The sequence below is a fragment of the Solea senegalensis genome, linkage group LG13 (genome assembly GCF_019176455.1).
Source record: "Solea senegalensis isolate Sse05_10M linkage group LG13, IFAPA_SoseM_1, whole genome shotgun sequence".
Classification (NCBI taxonomy): domain Eukaryota; kingdom Metazoa; phylum Chordata; class Actinopteri; order Pleuronectiformes; family Soleidae; genus Solea; species Solea senegalensis.
Genome location: NC_058033.1, coordinates 14,625,618 through 14,645,192, shown reverse-complemented (window position 1 = coordinate 14,645,192; position 19,575 = coordinate 14,625,618). Strand labels below are relative to the sequence as shown.

Below are 19,575 nucleotides of genomic sequence, written 5' to 3'. Positions count from 1 at the left end.
GATAATCATTTGTTGTGGAACACCAAATGTTTAGGTGAGCAAAAATCAGACATCGTTAAACTCAGGTGTGTCCTGCAATTAGCATCACAGGTGTTTTCAATCGGTCAGTAATCAGTCAGTCTGCCTATTTAAGGTTGGAAAAGAAGTTTCTGTGCTGGTTGGTTTCATGGCGCTGAACATGGACCACAGAAAACTTTAAAAAGGAAATTATAGACAAGCATGTTAAAGATAAAGGTTATAAGACCATCTCCAAGCAGCTTGATGTTCCTGTGACTACAGTTGCAAACATTATTGAGAAGTTTGAGGTCCGCAGGACAGTAGCCAACCTCCCTGGACGTGGCCACAAGAGGAAAATTGATGACAAATCATATGAATGGTAACTGAAGAGCCCAGAACGACTTCTAAAGAGACTGGAGGTTGAACACTGAGGTTGAGGTACATCAATGTCAGATCACACCATCTGTCGCCGTTTGAGCCAAAGTCATCTTACTGGAAGACGACCGAGGAGGACCTCACTGTGCCACAAAGCTTCTGGGAGAATGTCTTTTGGGCAGATGAGACAAAACTGGCGCTTTTTGGTAAGTCACATCAGCTCTATGTTCATAGATGTGAAAATGAAGCATGTACACTGTACCTACTGTGAAACATGCTGCTTCTGGCACAGGGCGTCTTGAATCCGTGCAGGGTACAATGAAGTCTCCAAACTATTGAGAGCAAAATGTGCCGCCCAGTGTCGGACAGTTGCTCCTGACAGCTGTGCCAGCAGTGTGTGAATGTGTATAAAAATGCACTGCATGTGAATGGCAAAACCGTAGTGTCGAGCAGTATTGAGTGGTCATCGTGATGAGAGATAGGCAACATAAATACAGATTTATCTAACTATAAGTGTAAACTGAAGTGAGGTGGAGTAACCTTGTGTTTCCATACCCATCCATCTAAAATCTTCTCTAGAGCAACAAACTTTTCAGCAAGTTCTCCTTTTAATAGGCCGCTTTTCTCTCACTCTTGCGTTACATCCTTCTTTATTAAGTCGACTTCCCCTCGCAGTGTAAAAGCTTTCCATGTGCTGGGGGGGTCAGATTAAAGCGTAAATTAAAGTGTACTAAATGGATTTCTTGGCAAATCGATGAGGTGTAACAGTGTTCTGGAGCCTCTCTTTCAGACTGATTAGTTCCCCGCTCCGGGTTCATGTTGGACTGAGATTTGCCAGTGAAGTAGGCGGTGTCATCAAAGACTAGGCTGTAAGCAATAAAACAGCAAAGGGTTAATACACTGATAATAGGTTGTTGGGTGTAAATCAAAGCTAATAGACTGGCATCACCTTTTGTTTTCATGTGCTATGCAGTCAATAAGAAACAATCCATGATAATGATGGAAACTTGCTTGAGCACATGCACTCAAAGAATACAAGACCAGTGAAGAAGATGAGGGGTTCTCCTGGTGAGAAACTGCCAATACTAAAAGGCAACGAGAGATTGAGTATGTGCGTAGATTGCGAGACTAATGGAGTTGACAGTGTAAATAAGGAACGGTTATACTGTTTACATATTGCACTTTACACACAGTTCCCCTGCTTCCCCCTTTGCTATGATACACGGATCGTGCAATCTTCATTAGTGGACTGTAGCAACGTTGGAGAACAAAGGAGGGGCTGCTTGTCCAACGTGCCACACAAAATAATTCAGTAGCTCAGTGGTGGAGCGAGTCGTCTTTCAACTTGAAGCTTGTGGGTTTGATTCCCGGCTCTGCTGGTCTACGTGCCGATGTGTCCTCGGGCAAGACGCTTAACCGCAAGTTGCTCCTGACGGCTGTGCCAGCAGTGTGTGAATAAATATGTAAGATGAGTCATTTAAAAAATGTTCTGCACATAGAGTGAGTGAATGGGTGTGAATGGCAAATCTGTAGTGTAAAGCAGCTTTGAGTGGTCTGTATAATATAAGTGCTATATAAATACAAACCATTTACCATAATCTAAATAATCACAGTGATCAAAGAAAAATAAGCATCAACCAAAAATATGGCTAACCATAACCCGCTATCCCCCTATCCAATGTGATCATGAACTAAAAAAAGTGATATGTAACAATGCCAAAATATAACAATCAATGCACCTTTGCTATAATAGAAAATAACTATTAATTATTTCATGACTCCTATGTCATTTTTCTGTTATGGTTTCACACTGACTTGATAATCAAAAGTAAGTCTTAGTCTTATCTTTCAAATACGGAACAAATTCTTTCTTTTCCGGACGGTTGGCATCCCTAACAAATGTATTTAAGGCAAACCATTATGGTTACGTCAACTTTTATTTCTACAGCACATTTAAAAACAGCCAAGTTTGATCAAAGTGCTTTACCTATTTAGTAAGGTAACTTACTAAATAAAATGATGTCACTTAATAGTGACCTAATAGAATAGCAAAATGGGAAAAACCCATTTTCACTTTTGATTTCGCAATGATGAAAGAATTTGGAGTTAAACAGGTACAATTAAAATCATTAATTATTTTATCCACCTCCCGATATTTAAGGGGAAAAAAGGGACAATGGATAACCGTTCAATTCTGGCTGGAATCAAACCCAACATTGCGTTAATGCACTCACCAAAGAGACATTGTTCACAGTAAAAAAAGAAAATGTAATGCCCCAAAAGCTAAAATGGATGAATAAAATATCAGATTAATTTTCTTTATCACTGCTCAAGGGCCTTTTCTCTCCCCTTAAATTAGCAAAGTTGCCGACGTTTGCTAACCAGTCAATTTCCAGCGCAGAACTCCCTGCATCATCAAAAATAAATGGCAGAAAGTGATCTCACAGATACAACAAGGCTTAATTGAAAATAAAGTGCTTGTAATAACCGCACAGGACTAGTCGTCGTCGTCCTCCTCCTCCTCACGTTCCTATATGTCCACACCCTCCCACCTCCTGTTTTACTTACTGCCATCCTTCTTAAGCTTTAATTTTCAGATTGTTTGTCATCAGGTATTTTATTTCAGAGGAGCTTCTCATCTCAAATCAGACAGATCTATATTCCAAAATTCAGTCTTCCATTATTCTCCCTCCCACTGGACGAAAACTAAACTTCACCGCGAACTTAACGGGCACCTGAAACTGCAGCCATTTATCGACTACAAGTAAGGATTTCTACCTTCTTTCCCGAAATGACTGGTTTTAATGATGTGAAGTAACCTGATTTATTCTAGAAGCTGAATTTCTAAGTTATTTGAAGAGGTATGGCAGAGATTGAAGGATTTATGAACACTCTGTATTTGTTTTCCCACACTCTTCATTATTGTCCCTGTTTTCCACAGATCTTTGTGTTTGAGAATGATGAGTGGATTAATTTCTTCCTCACAACAAGTAATTAGTCCTTTTGTAATCTGTGAACCTTACTCACACTGCAGTATTATAGAGTCATAAGCTGCAGTGGATCTGTGCTCAGCTGGAGCCGGAGCGAGCTCCACACAGATTGGATTTAAGAAGGAGCTAAATGTGTTTTAACACTTTATTTGTGTGGAGTGCATGAAATAAATGGAGTCTGGTATGGACGGATGGATTGAGTGTGAGCAGGAAGAGAAGAATGTGTCAGGTTCCATCTGGTTACAGATGCATCTAAATACATTACAGCCTGATGTAATCGTCTAATGCATTATTACATCTGTGTTTATGTACGATGACCAATGAGACCTGTGTCAGTCTGTCAGTGGTAATTAAAATCAACAGTTTCAGTAATCTAATAACGGCCAATCAGTATTCACCACTTATTAACATCAACAGGCAACATCTTGACTTCTTAGGAAACCAGTGAACAACAACAACAACAACAACTTGTAATAGAAGCTGGAAGCAGGGGTGTATCAAGGGAGTTTGGGGCCACAAGTGCAAGGGTCCTGAGGGCCCCTACAAAAAACTGAAAGCACTAACTATTTCAATTATTTCCAATATCATAAAACAAGACAAGATATTCCTTTAATTGACAAGGTAGACATAGAATAATAGAAATATGATATTTAATTGTGTGCAAAATATACAAATACAAACATAACTTTTTATTTTTTTCATTTTCATTGTATTCGCTTTTGGTAAGACTATTTTGAAAACCGAAAATAGGACTGTTTGGTTTGGACCGTTTCTGTAAATGTACCATAAAGGAAGAACATCGGCATAACATTTAGAAACGGCTGATTTGAAACCCAAATTACCGCAGTGTTATCACGTGATAAGTGCAGATAAGCAAACAGGTAAACTTAAGAAGTGCCGGACAGTACTGGCCCACCAAGCACTGCTACTTGGTCTTCCATTAGCATGATCCTCTGCTTCCTCATAGTTAAGCTGGACATACTGTAGGTACGTTAAAAAAACAAAACAACTTACGTTGTCGCTTTTGCATTTGCTAATTTGTGCCTAGCGGCAGTAAATGGCACCTTCCCAAAAAACGCTGTAAAAATATTATACATTCATATTTTTTTTCCACTTTAAAATAGTCAATCTTTTAAAACTAACCTGAAGTATACGTATCAAATATTAATAATATTTTTGCCCTTTTAAGGCTAGTATGTTTACACAGCTCAACTGTTTTTATAATCGAAAAAAACCCGCAAGGGAAGCTGTTGACTGTGTCAACCAGCTGTCACAACACGCACCCCCCGGTGTCGAACCAGAAAATAGCGTGTGTTAGTAGTTTTTTTTTTTTTTTGATTGATTGAGTCATATGGACATTGAAAACTAGCATAAATAAAAACAACTAGCGGTAACCGCGGTGACGTCTTCAAGGGGCGGGTCAGTATTACATTACATGTCATTTAGCAAACGCTTTTATCCAAAGCAACTTACAATGGAATTGAGTACAATTAGCCAGGGGTGGAGTCGAACTTGCAACCACGATCTCACACAGGGTACAGGTCTTAACCACTGAGCCACTCCACCCCCCAGTATCAAAAAATAAACATATTACATCATTTATAATGTGTACGGTCAAATTGACCACTATGATAATTAAAGGTAGACATTCCCAGACCTTTTTTTGCATTAATTGTTTAAATAATCTAACATTGTTTTAACAATAAGTACACATATTTAGAAAAGGTCAGGGTCCCATGGTCTCATATGTTTAAGTTCAGTTATATAAAAAACAAGAAAGAAAACGTCAAAATCACCCCATTGTGATGCATTGTAAAAAAAAAAACATTTTGCAGTGATTTTTCAAAAAAATAAAACTGACTAATTAGTTCCTAGCGGCAGAAATGTCACCTTCCCCAAAACAGCTGTAAAAATATTGTATATTAATAATTTATCTTTTGAAATATACATATCAAATATTAATATCTTTGAGATTTTTTGATATTTTTTTTTTTAATGACAAATGTGTTCCTTGTAGCAAAAAAAGTCACCTTTCAAAAAACAGCTGTAAAAATATTATATATTAATATTTTTTTTCCCCCTTTAAATGGGTCAGTCTTTTAAAAGTACTTCAGCCCGAAATACAAATCAAATATTAATAATATTTTTGAGATTTTAACCCTTTTAAAGGCTAGTATGTTTGCACAACTCCACAGTATTTTTAACCCTAATCTTAACATAGTCACAATTGAAATCTTAGCCCTAAACTTAACCAGTTCCTCAGAAGTAAGTACCTCATTAAGACCAGGTTTTGTTCTCCATGAAGACTACTGGTCTCACACACACACACAGGCACACACATTTACAGAGGGACAGAAAGAGAGCAGCAGCAGTTCTGTCAGGCAGCTTGTGAGGAGAATGGGATATTGAGAGTCGGGTAAAGGGTGGCTGAGCTGTTTTTCCCCTGCAGAGTCGGCAGTGAAACACCAATCAGACCTCAATCAATCAAAGCTTTAAAACAGAAATATCAATAGCTGTACGCAAAGCTGTACATTGCACAAAGCCAGCACTATTTCACAATAGAAGTCACAGAGGGAAATAATGACATGCATTGTGTGTTCTTTTCTTCTTCTTTACAGTACAAACTCTTCTAGCTTTCATCCTCACCTCTGTTTTTACCAGTGCTGTGCTCGCTCCCTCTCTCACTCTCTATATAAAGTCGCTTTGATTGAGTAGCTTCTTCTCTCGTGCACTCAGCAACAGCCCCACACACACACACACACACACACACACTGGTGCTCACACTCTCCTTGCACACACGGCTGCCTCATGAACTCATGAAAACACGACCATGCAGTGCCTTGGAGTCTTTTGATCCTTCATTTTGAGGTGAGCACACATACCCTGTACAGTATATAGGGGCTGGACTGTCAGGTGCTTCGCTCAGTGCCATACAGCTCATGGACCCAGAGGGACTCTATAAACGGTAATAAAATGGGATGACTGGGATGGGATGAATGGGCTGCAGCAGCAGCGCTAACAGCACGGTTGGCACCTAATAGAAAGCTATATTATGATTTCCATTTGTCTAGTGCTGTGTAATCTGTTCTGGCATTGTGTGTTATGTCTGTCTGAGGTTGGTATAGACAGATAAACTGCATACTGGCTGCTTTAGTCTGGTCTTATAGGCGTGTTGGTAGACAATGGATGAAGAGTCTGCACATTCAGATTCAGTCAAAGTACACTTTAATAATGTATATGTATTTAAAAATATGGTTCTTTGTGTAATTCATTATTTGTATGTCACATGTGATGATCAAGTATGTATTCTACATGATTCCCTCTGTCACACTAAAGCATCAGTTTGTAACTTTTTTTGTTTTTGATGTTATTTTTTTGCCTCTGTTTGCGCTTTTGTAAACGGAAGCAATGTAACATTATTTGAATGCTGCGGCCATCTGTGAAGCAATACTATCGGACCTGACTGAGGCAGCGTTTGTGTGTATACAGCAGCAGCGCAGGGGCGGGCGGGGACGAGAAGGGTTGATAAGGATGAGGATGAGGAGTAAGGATGAGGAGTGTAGTAAATTGTAAAGTAGTGTATAGATTAAACGATAGGGTGTAAACCTGCTGAACCACCAGGTTTTTCTTGAGCAGTAGAATTCCCTGCCTGAAATTCTTTGCGGTTTCAGTCGCCTCTCTTTTGTTGCTTTTGCCTCTGTCTTGACTTGAGTGGCAACCGGTCGTGGCGTCACCCATGACATTCCGAACTCTCGTTTTGAAGCCTCCAGAATTGCAATTTGTTCCAGGAGAAAAGTTCAGAGGCTTGTAATCAGCTGTCAATCACACTGGTGTCCACTCATGTGCCATACTTTCTGTTCTATTGAAGAAGACCTGAAACTAGTAATTGAGACCAGAAACCCATCATAGAATGTTTTTACTGACATTGTAAATTATGGAATAAGATTTTTTTTAATCATTCAAAAATATTCTATTTTATTTGTTTGAAAATACACTGTTTGCAATGATCCAAATTTTGTCTCTTTTATGGTCCCTGACTTGTTCTTTGCGGCGTGTTTTTTTATTTGCACTTTTGACAATGGGCGGGTCTTAGGAAGCTGCTTGCTGATTGGCTACTGAGATTATTTTGTCAGATGTCGACGGGGAAAACGACATAGCCTTTACCGCGACATTTTTTTACTTGTTATATAGTCTTACCAGGTCATCTTGGCCCTTTTTCCATTATTTTTGCAAACGGTGCAGTCTGCCCCCTGGTGTCTGTTCAATATATTGCTATTCCCGTGTTGGATTTCAAGTTTTTGTTCCTTTTACTTCATCCTTTATTATCATTATTCATTAATTATTCTCATCTTTTATTCCGAGGGATGAGCTGACTCGATACTAAGTGTTGGTATGGTGCAAATACTGGCCAAAATCATTCAATCAGATACTGGAAAAATAAATCTGATGCTGTCATAAACAAATGTCTCCCATGCAGTTGGAGCTTTAGCTGGTTATAGCTGGGTATTACCAGCTAAGTTAATTAAAAGACATAAAATACTGTCTAAAATTGAGCTCGTTATCGGTACATGCTCAAGGTTGTGATATTGGTATCACATCAGACACAAAAAGCAGTATCAGGTTATCCTCAGGCAAAACAGTTTTTGTTACATAACTTTGTATGAGAAGTGTAATCGACTGATTCAGTACTCTGTATTTACTCAAATATGAGTATATACGATACATAAAGTATTCCGCTAACTGCAAACTGAGATTTGCTCAATTAAGTAAGTGGACAGCTCCTTTGTTTTTACATTTTCCCAGCTGCTGTAAAACAGTTTCCAGAGTGAGTGTATATTTGCTGTCACCGTGTTTATTGCTGTAAAATTGGATCAGAACCAGTGGATCTGCTGACTAAAGAACTGCAGTTACAGAACTTCGGAAGACGAGAGCTTGTTGGTTTTCTGGCTTGTAGTGCAGTGATGCAGACAGAATTTGTTCCAAAAAAGATAAAGCCCTTGCCTTTTAAATAATTCCACGAGTTTCTCGGAGAGATCGAGTCTCCGACACATCTGTCGCTGTGTTCTTTGCCTCTCAAACGAGGATGTGGTCTTTGTTTGAGCTGAGTCGGGTTGCCAGGTTTCACAGCTATTTGGATGCCACTGCTCTTTAGCAACACTTAAAGGAAACTGATCTTCATGTACAATAAGGCATTTGTTGCATCCAGAGATGAAAAACTCTCATTCAGACCGCAATAAAATGATGCTGTTTGCCCTGGTTTTAAATATGGTGTTAGCATGCCCACAGGAAGATGCTATATAGCTGAAACAGCCTTTAATTCCAAATGCAATAGCCGTAATAAATGTCCTTCATTATCAGTGTGTGAGTGTTTTCTAGTTGTTGTATTCTGATTGACGTGATATGTTTTTGAATTACTCTGTGAAGCCAAGGTTCTAGGAAAGTACAAACATTCATGATACATCTTGTGTCACAATAAAGAAAACAATCAATTGCCCCTCAACGTGACAATGTGTTGTTCTTATCTGACTTAAAATCACTCATGTGATTGCTGCGAACAGTGAATTCCACACAAATTCATCATCATGTGCTCTTCTCCGTCTCTAGTGTCCCCTCCTCCTTCAGAGTGTGAGGTGGACGGGCTCCCCGGTGGTTACGGGTCCAGGGACACCATCCTCACACCTGCTGTTAAGAAGGACTGGAAGAGACGCAGGCGTGAGCACCTCAAACGTATCGACAGGTACGCGTTTTATGTGCGTCTGCCTGTGTAATCATGACACGGTCATTTGTTGTTGCTTTTACAATCACATCTGGTTTATGTGTAAGGCCCGATCAAGTGGCAGGTTATCAGAGACTCACAGTGTCAGCAGTGTGGTGATGCTTCAGTCTGATTGATTTGCTTTCTGTGCAGCTAATAGTCTTCTATACGGGGGGCATGTATGTGTGCAGCCCTCAGCTGCTGTCGGCCTCTGTGTGGTCAGCATGAAAACACTCATGTTGGTGTTTCAGCTGCAGCAGCTGGGATCCAGGCCACGCTGAGGCTGGCAGAGGGAAACCGCAGCCTGCATTTGAACTGAGCGGACGAGTAGCCATGCGGTGCTCCACCCTGCTCGTTATCTTCACCGGGGTGATGCTGTACTTGGTGCTGGGCGCTGTGGTGTTCCGCACCCTGGAGACTGAGCAAGAGGAGGGTATCCACGTTAAGCTGCAGCACACACGCCGGGAGTTCTTGTCGGACTTCAGCTGCGTGGAGCCAGACAACCTTCGGTCTCTCATAGAGGTAGACACTCCCCTCACAAGAGCCACTCCTAATGTTATGGATTTACTGATGAAATGTCACAAATGTTTTGCACGCTCCTCCCAATAGTCTTTCTTGAGCAGCTAAGATCATTTCAAATTGAGCGCCATTGTGAAGGGTAGTCTTTAAATGTGGGTGAGAGCCAATCAGAGACCTGTTTTTCCTGAGGGGCGGTCTGAGTTAGGAGATGCTTTTAGGGGTTTTTGTCATTGTATACTGACACGTAAGCTTGTTCATAAATCTGATATTCTCAAACTCAGACCACATTTGGAGGTGGTTTGAAATGCGATTCAAATCAGATTTCCACAGATGCGTCTGAGTCTGAACATTGTGGCTGCTCAAATTTGATTTGCATCACTCTTCATGCAGCCCCACCCCTGGCTGCACAGTACGGAACATTGCACTGTACCCCGCTGTCTCCTCCGTCACTGAGTTTTAAATGTGTCATGATGATTGTTTTTAGTGCAAGATGATGTGTCTCCATTCCATCGTTCCTGTTTGAAAGCAGAGTCACAAAAATACCAAAATGTACCCACACAGATTATTTGGACTGGACGCAAATCCAATTTAACCTCTTGCAACTGGCAGAACAAAAAGTCATAAAAAGTCAAACAAAAACCAGACTTGCCTGCAGTCTGAATATTATAGTCAGCAGTGACTGTACTGGGTGCACCCCCTGCTTTAGAATTCACAGAATTCATGGCTGCAAGTCCATTTTTAAATTGCAGGCACATAGGATTTGCAGGTCTACTGCTGCCTCACATGATTTCACATGATTTCAAACACCATAGTCACAAAATAAAGAAGTTGAATTTAGCGGGGTTTTTTTCCTCTTGTCCATTGGCAGCCATGTTTCCAGTGTTTTTTCCAAGTTGGATGTGTCAATACCTCACATTTCAATACTGTGCCTCATCATGTTGTGACCATTTACTTTCATTTTGAGTGTACTGATGACATGTATCTTTTCTTAATGTGTTTTCCACTTTCGCTGGGCCCTATCCCTACAGATTAATTGTCACTGTGACACTGTAGTTTCAGCTTGTTGTTTACTCATAAACAAATACCAAAGAGGATCTAAAGCTTAGGGAATGATAACATTTTGGTGCTAAAAATACATTTTGGCTGGGCGTCTGACAGATACCTGGCGCTGCTTCATATTTATACTCACTGGGGTCTTTCTCTGACATTGACAATGCAAAGTATCACAATGAATATTATTTGTTTGTGTAGTGTATCATGTTGGATCTGTGACACAGTGGATCGGTATATAGACTGTGGGGCAGACACAAGGTGTGGTCAGAGCAGCTCCGTAGTGTTTTAAGTAAGTGAAAGCTGAGCTCATTCATTGGCTGAATGCTATGATTCCACCAAGTCTGGTCTGATTCCAGCAAACACATTGTAAATATTGTTTTAACCTGCAAAGTCATCTACCGATAGCAGCTGACAACTTTGAAAATAACAAAAAAACATTCAAAATACACTCAAAAACATTTCATGTGTGTGGTGTTCAAATATAACATCACATGAACTCATCCAATGAAAAATATGGTGAACATGGATTAAATACTTTCAATTTATGACAACGTGAGGTGGGACATACCTCTAATTAAACAGCGAAATGGCCCTTTAGCTTCTTCTGTCCAGCCTGAGGTGTTTTCCTTGACTCTGCAACATCCTTTGAGCAGCATTCTAAACACTTATTGAAAGCAGTTTCCTGACATCTCATGTATTTTACTTGTATTGCCCACGTTGTGGTTCCATATCTGTGAAATGTGCTATATGAATAACATTTACTTACTTACTGTTAAGCAAAAATAAATAAAAGATGTTGAGCATTTTGATAAAAAAAAAAAAGACATTACCAATTCAAAGCTTAATGCAAAGCATGTCCTGCCATTCCAAAACAAGGACTTCCATGCTTTGTCAAATTATGATCATTTAAAAACACAATAAACACTCATGATTTGATGGTATCTTTTATTAGTTCCTGTTCCAAAAAAATAAATAAAAATAAACCTAAAATGACACAAAATTAATGGCAGCCATAAGAAGAGAAGTAATGAAGTGGCAGCTGTTAAAGGGTAATTCTTTAGACGTTGTTCTGGGGGTCAGGTTTCACTCAACAAGTGTCAGCTGCTGTTTCAACAGGTCTTCAATGGACTCAAAGTCCCTCTTTCCACTGTTCACATCCTGGGTAATGTGAGATGTTACACGCTACACTACTCAATGTCACCCTTGTACAGTTGGACATTTTATTCCACTGGCTATTAATGTGTAATGGGTCATGGGTCTGGTATTGTGACACAGCTGTTGGTCTGTGCGGGTCTACTTGTTGTATATCAATACTACATAAACTAGTATCTTAAAAGTTAACAGCAGACTGTTGACTTAAAATACAACAAACATTGTCTGATTCGAGATTCTCCTAGTATTTTTGCTGCTTTCTCTGTTCCATTTTACTGTTCAACAAGCAGGTTTGTAACAGAGAGGGCATTACCTTGGACTGTATAGGAACGTATGCTTGTCATTATTTCAGTGTAAACAAACCATAAATTGAGAATTATCAGAAGATTAATTGATAGTTGTAGAGCTTAAATCTAGCTCAAAAATAAAAGTGCTCAGGCTGAATATTTGTACAGCAATTTGGAGTGTTCACACAGACTTTTATTTTTTATTTTTTAATTGAATTAAAATATACAGCTAAATAATTACGTAGTGTTTCAAGCACAAATCTGAAGCTAATAGAATGTATGTTACTCAAATCGTTTGGGACAGGCATATGCAGTGGTGTGACTCCAACTGACAGACACAGCTCTGTCTCACAGATCATATCATCTCATTAATTAGAGGTAATAATGTTTGCAGTCACCATATTCTGTCCCTAATCCATCATATTCACCTTTCAGTTTGGATTTAACAAATGTCTTGAAGTGCCAAGAGATGCAAAATGGTTAATTGGATCAGGCAATTGAATTATCTGTGCTGGCAGTGGCTCGATATACTTCAGACAGAATGGAGCCGGTCGCAGTTGTACATCACCGGTGGCCTCTTTGTCACTGGCAGCCAGCTGTCGAACGTGACCATGCATTTTCTACATCAGTTCTTTCTCCGCTGTTGAGGAGCTGCAGCTCGATTTTAATGTAATAACATGAGTGATCTTTGCAGGGGAATTAAAAAGTCGCTCATGCATGTGTTGGATTTTGAAGCTGTCAGCATCTCAGAGATGAAGCGTGTATACAATTTTGAACACAATTTGAAATCACTGATGGGTTCATTTATTCATGTGTGAAGTCGCCATCTAATCCTTCTTTATAGTGTACACTTTATTTCTATAAACTAACCAGGGAACTCTCTCTCTACTGTCCAATCCCAGGAGGTGGTCAATGCCATCGGTGCAGGTGTGGATCCTATCAACAACACCACCTTTGTCAGCCAATGGGATCTAGCCAGTGCCTTTTTTTTCTCAGGGACAATCATCACAACCATTGGTAGGTATCTAGTACAACCATTAAAACCTCTAAATTAAACATTTTGACTGGAATATGTTCCCCGGATTCTGTCTTCAACCTCTGACCTCACATTTCAGGTTTTGGAAACATCTCCCCAAAGACAGAAGGAGGCCAGCTGTTTTGTATTTTCTACGCCCTGGTGGGAATCCCATTGTTTGGTATCCTGCTCGCTGGTGTCGGAGACCATCTGGGTACCGGGCTGAGGAAAGCCGTTGCCAAAATAGAGACTCTCTTCCTGGTCAGACCATAAACTGCGCTGTGTATTCTTTGCTTGCACTTGATGTAAATCTCTTTCTTGTTTCTCATTCCACCGTGTTGTTTCGCTCTGCTGACAGAAATGGCGTGTCAGTCCCACTATTGTGCGAGTGATCTCCGCCGTCCTGTCCATCCTGCTGGGTTGTCTGCTCTTTGTTGCAGTACCCATCCTAGTTTTCCAAGAAGTGGAGCAATGGACTCTTCTGGAGTCAGCCTACTTTGTAGTCATCACCCTAACAACAGTGGGGTTTGGAGACTATGTTGCAGGTATACAGTACTATAGCACATCCGCATGCACTACTCGCAGGTCAGTCTAGGACATGGCTCATTTGTGTGTGTGAAAGGGCCCCATTAAGGTGGTTTTGATGTAATGTGGTGAGCTGTATTAGGGTTGTCGTTGAAAATGTACCCGGGTTAGCCTGGTATGCCTGTCCTGTTGGTGCGTCTCTTCTGTGTCATTGTAACTTTTAAACCATTGTGAAACGAGTTCACACAATGCTGTTTAAGCCGATCAGCTCCACCCGTCTGTTTTGCTGTCGTGTCACCCAGCACCCATTCTCACTACATGCATGTACAAAAGGAGCCCATTCACAGCTGCTGCTGTTCCTGCACCACACGGCACCAAATTTCCTGGATGCAGTCTGGACGTTAAAAGACAGATATAGAACACATGAGTTAGAAAGCAATGCGGAAACAAAAGCTTTAAATATAGAAGGCAACTGCCTGCGACAAATATTTTTGCTTCATTATCTCAACATTAGACAGCCTCCTCTGACCTAAGAATGTTTGTAGTTTGTATTGCTTGCTAAACTACTCATATCCAACTCCAAAGCTGTTTGTTTTTTTGCTGGAGCGCCCACACTAGTTGATGTTCATTTGTATTAACAATTTCCTACATACAAAGGTTGTAGAAAGGTATTCATATGAAGAAAATGTCTTCATATTAAGTGTTAAGCTATTTTACTGCAGAAATAAAAAAACTGTCCTCATGGGACAAATTGCAAATGCTAAGCAATTTTACTGTAGAGACAACTGACTTCAAATGACCTCAATGTGACCCTAATTCTGTATACCAAGATGAAGGCAGCGTTTATTATACAGCTGACCAGAAGGCTTAACAGACACCTTAATAACATTTACAATATACACTCAAAGCTCCATGTGCACAACTGACAGCTGGTCATCATTTGCCATCCTTTTTTCAACAAATGAATTAGAACTTACTTCTTCCTGTTTATGCTGAAGAAACAAAAATGCCTCTACTCTTCTGTGCTTGTGGTTTTTTTTTTGTTTTTTGTTTTTTAAACAAATTTTCCCTTTATTGTTGAATTTATCGATTAGAAGATGAGTTGCTGGGTATGATACAATTTAATTAGTCATCCGTAAGTATTCCTGTCGGTCGCAAAGCATTAAGATCACTTAGCACAGACAATTTTCATTTAACATCTAAATTATTCAGAACATTTTCTCTTAAGAAGTGAACTATTGATTTAGCTGCTGAAGGCGACGTCCTGACGTAATTGTTTATTTTCTCCATAGAGATGGATGGATGGATGGATATGCTGCCTTAAAGTCCCCAACATGTGTTACTTGAACACCAGTAGTTGTCACAGTTTGGCACGTCATACATAACAAAAGCGATCGTAACAGTTAAAGCTACCTTGCCTATTCTAGCCAGCTACGTAACAAAACATGTAATATATGCATCATGACGAGTGCAGGAGAAGAGGTAGCTCCAACACTGAGTTCTTTGGCCGTTCTTAGAGCTGTCTTTTGGGGAAAAGCCAGACCAATATTAACATTAACATGTGGCCATACCTCGAAAACAACGCACATCATCATCATCAGTGTCATTAACATCAAGTCGCAACCTAAATTTCTGAACCACTCAAGTTAATTACAAAAAAAATCAATAGTGCAATCACAACATGTTCATGCACTGTCAGGAAGGTAAGGGTCAAACCCAAGTAGTACACCAAAAGTACCCATAAGGTAAGTGTAATCCATTCTTTCATTTGAATTTTTTTTACATGCCAGCACTGACTGCACGCAAACTCACTTTGATTTTGGTTCTTTAAGTTGTCTTCAGTGTAAGAAAACTTCAGATGATGCTTGAGTAACTGCTAGGATGACAGACACTGTTGTCACGACAATGTCGGGTGGGAGTGGCCACCATACGTGCACGGTCACATGGGTAAGAGCATGTCCTTCAAAATGAAAGGATAGAAGAAAACTTTTGGGTTACAACTCATCATTCAAGAAAGATTGCTCTATTCTATATCTTGTAAGAGATATATATATGTATATATATATATATATATATGTATATATATATGTATATATGTATATGTATGTATATATATATATGTATATGTATATGTGTATATATATGTATATGTGTATATATGTGTATATATATATGTGTGTGTGTGTATGTATGTATGTATGTATGTATGTATGTATGTATGTATGTATGTATGTATGTATGTATGTATGTATGTATGTATGTATGTATGTATGTATGTATGTATGTATGTATGTATGTATGTATGTATGTATGTATGTATGTATGTATGTATGTATGTGTATGTATGTATGTATGTATGTGTATGTATGTATGTATGTATGTATGTATGTATGTATGTATGTATGTATGTATGTATGTATGTATGTATGTATGTATGTGTATGTATGTATGTATGTATGTATGTATGTATGTATGTGTATGTATGTATGTATGTATGTATGTATGTATGTATGTATGTATGTATGTATGTATGTATGTATGTATGTATGTATGTATGTATGTATGTATGTATGTATGTATGTATGTATGTATGTATGTATGTATGTATGTATGTATGTATGTATGTATGTGTATGTATGTATGTATGTATGTATGTATGTATGTATGTATGTATGTATGTATGTATGTATGTATGTATGTATGTATGTATGTATGTATGTATGGTACTACATACACCATATGGACTCAAGCATTTGGACGCCTGACCATTACACAAACAGGGACTGTAATGACATATTCAAATACAAATACAATACCTTTGAAGCTATAATACCTTCCACACTTCTTGGAAGACTTTCCTCGAGACTATAGAGTGTTTACATGGGAATTTGTGCCCATTCATTTTGTAGAGCAGGCAGGTACTGATGAAGGCCTAGCTGTTCCAGTTCATCCCAAAGGTGCTCCATTGTGTTGAGGTTTAGGTTAGTCAAGTTCTTCCCCACCAAACTTGTCAAACCATGTATTTTATAGTGCTTGCTTTGTGAACTGGGGCACAGTCCTGTTGGGATAGAAAAGGGCCTCCTTCAAACTGCTGCCACAAAGTTGGAAGCAAAGCATTGTCCAAATTGTCTTGGTATGCTGGAGTATTAAGTTTGCCCTTCATTGGGGGCCTAGCCCAAAGCCTGAAATCAATACTTAACAGGTGTTGCTAAACATTTGTCTATATTGTGTGTCTTGTAAAGTACAAAAAGTGCATGTTGCACCTTCAACTGAGTGCATGTTGTCATCTCGTACGTCTGTGTTTTCTCACAGGAGATTCTGGCATAGCAGGGAGCGACCACTGGTACAAGCCTCTGGTGTGGTTCTGGATCCTGCTGGGTCTTGCCTACTTTGCATCTATCCTGACTATGATTGGTAACTGGCTGCGGGTTCTCTCTAAGAAGACCAGAGCTGAGGTACTTTGTACCTTTGTATGTTCTTCCATCAAAAGCTCCAACAGGGAGTTATGTCCCAAGGAAGTTCCAGACATGGATCAGATTCATGTGTTGTTTTGTTTGAAATAATTGTGTTAACCTTGTGAGACAGTTTAGTGTATTGACACACGTTTCGTTCTTTTCTCCCAGATGGAAGAACTACGAGCCCATGCCACTGACTGGACTCAGAACATCCAGAACATGTCAGTGGATTTTCGCATTCCAGGAAAAATCGATGACCCCTTCAAACGCCGCAGGAGAAAGCGCCGCCATGGCTCCCGCAGTCATGGTCACAGTGTATCAGCCACAGGGGCTCCTGATGGGCGAGAAGTGCAACAAGAGAATGAAACGGAATCCGGATCGTACTCCTCTTCCTCCTCTTCTGCCTCCTCCAACGAATCAGGATCTGGAACAGAGACGGACTCTCAGGTCACTCAGACAGAACGAGTGCCTGAAGAAAAAACAGAAGGAGGAAAGGAGGAAATTGCTCGTAATCCCCACCTGTCTCAGCCTCTGGACTACTTTGGGGAGAACCTTGCGTTTATTGATGAGTCATCAGATGCTCTGAGTGGTAAACTACATTTGGACCCGCTGCTGGATTCATCGCAAACCAACTCTGCTCGCTCTCGTCAGCCAAAGAGGAGACGCCACAGGCGGCCTGTTCCACAGAGAAGCTCCAAAAACATCAGCTCCGACCCTGACAAAAAGGAGCCCAATGGAAACACCACACCCGTTCCAGATCTACCCCTGAACCTTAAGGTTTGAGCGAGGAGCTGAAAACCTACTGCTGCAACAAGAGAAGTTTTGGAAAAACCTGACACAGGAGTCCTCAGCCTTGTAATTTATTTGTGTATATATACTGCTTACTTACAGACACTTAAGATGAAAACATATTGCAGATGCCTTAGCCACTTGTGGTTTGCATTTAATGCCCTTTAGCATGTGAGTGTGTATGCCTTAATCAAAGATGATGATAAGTGTTTTTATATGCCAATGTTCCCTTCACTTCACCAGGAGCTACTGCTCTCTACTGGGCCAAGAGAGAAGTGCACCTCCATTGTCTCCACATGAGGGCTCCCTGCTTTTTACTAATACACATCAGAGCAAGAGGAAACAGAGATGAACGAAAACCTGTTTGGCCAGAAACGTAGCACAGTAATGTTGCTGTTAGTTGGAGACTGTTACTCTCCACTCCTGCCAACAATCACACGGGTATTAAACAGGCTCTTACATGTTGTTGGTTTGCAACAAAACTTTTCTAAATGCCGTGTAAACAACCATAATATTTGCATTTTGATGGCCAAATGCATTAACCCCACTGTACTGCAAACGTGTAATAAATATTTTGAAGTAAACACAGCGCTGCGTCGTAAGTACGTGCTTTATGAAGATGATGGTGGATGTGAAGATAATTGCGTAGCAATCATTTTGACAGGTTAGTGTCATAATCAGTGTATCATCTGCACCTAGAACCAAAGTTTATCATTTTATTTCAAGACAACAACACTGCACTAGTGAAGTGAGATGGCTGCAAACAGGTAGGAGTATGACGGAGAACATAGAGAAGAGTCCCTGTGAAATTTTTCAGTAGGGAATTCTACTGCGTAAAAAAATCTGGTAGTGCAATAGTTTGATGGAATAAATGTTTTGTGTCACCACGCGTCCTCCACACTCCTGCTGTATACGCACAAACACTCCCTCAGTCAGGTCTGATAGTTTTGCCTGACAGGAATCTGGGAATGTTTGCAATAACAGGCTACACTGCAGCAACAGATGCAGCAAATGTATCCCTCCCCCTCGTGTCACCTCTCTTATCAAAGTAATGTAAATTACACCCATCTGTTCGGGCAGCTGAGGAAACATGGCAGCTCAAGGTGGCAGCTCCCGAAAATCAACACCCTAGTCTGAAGTACATATAAAAGGCTGATTTTAAGGGTAGTAAAAAGTCAAAAATTTTTATTCTGCAGCAATTACACACTTACACAAATGTACTTGTGTGTATAGTATGTTCTATTTCTGTCAATAAACCCTAAATGTTACACTCTGGTCCTTTAAAGGAAACACTTTGCTGGACATGTGGTCACCGTGGCAGTGATGAAAGCCATGTTGAAAGTGTTTTTTGACAAATGTTGGTCTTTTGACTGGCCCAGATTTGGAAACTCTGACTAATATCTCTTCTGATTTTGTCTCCACACACATTGCTAAATTTGAATGACTAAAAAAAAAAAAGCTGTTAAGTGGTCAAAGTCATGTACCCTGGAGGAGCTCCGGTGAACTTTGCAGTCCATTTTTGGTCACAGTTTAACACAAACAGTCCTGCTCTCTGCCTCCCTCTGTCAGTGGTACTGCAGCCTCACATCCGGAGTCTGTAAGGCTGACTTCATTTCCTCATATTTAGGAATTTTAAGAATTACAGCATTTGAGGAGGGGTTAT

At 40.0% G+C, this 19,575-nt stretch overlaps 1 protein-coding gene across 2 annotated transcripts; it reads left to right on the top strand.

The window, feature by feature from the left end:
- Positions 1–424: 424 nt before the first annotated feature.
- On the top strand, positions 425–18,496 carry LOC122780207 (potassium channel subfamily K member 4). Of its 2 annotated transcripts, XM_044043066.1 has the most exons (8): positions 425–578; positions 8,967–9,099; positions 9,369–9,639; positions 13,031–13,145; positions 13,244–13,404; positions 13,502–13,688; positions 16,981–17,123; positions 17,292–18,496. In XM_044043066.1, the coding sequence occupies exons 3-8, from the start codon at positions 9,451–9,453 to the stop codon at positions 17,904–17,906; spliced, it is 1,410 nt and encodes a 469-aa protein (XP_043899001.1). In that variant the 5' UTR covers positions 425–578; positions 8,967–9,099; positions 9,369–9,450; the 3' UTR covers positions 17,907–18,496. The 2 variants fall into 2 exon arrangements, with proteins under 2 accessions (XP_043899001.1, XP_043899000.1); XM_044043065.1 differs by lacking the exon at positions 425–578 and having other exon boundaries at positions 6,882–9,099.
- Positions 18,497–19,575: the final 1,079 nt, after the last annotated feature.

Bases quoted from the DNA above. Each gene is read 5' to 3' on its own strand.
- LOC122780207 (XM_044043065.1), top strand. From the start codon at position 8,945: ATGTGCTCTTCTCCGTCTCTAGTGTCCCCTCCTCCTTCAGAGTGTGAG. The intron at 13,405-13,501 runs GTCAGACCATAA...CTCTGCTGACAG, and splicing joins AAATAGAGACTCTCTTCCTG to AAATGGCGTGTCAGTCCCAC. The intron at 13,689-16,980 runs GTATACAGTACT...GTTTTCTCACAG, and splicing joins GTTTGGAGACTATGTTGCAG to GAGATTCTGGCATAGCAGGG.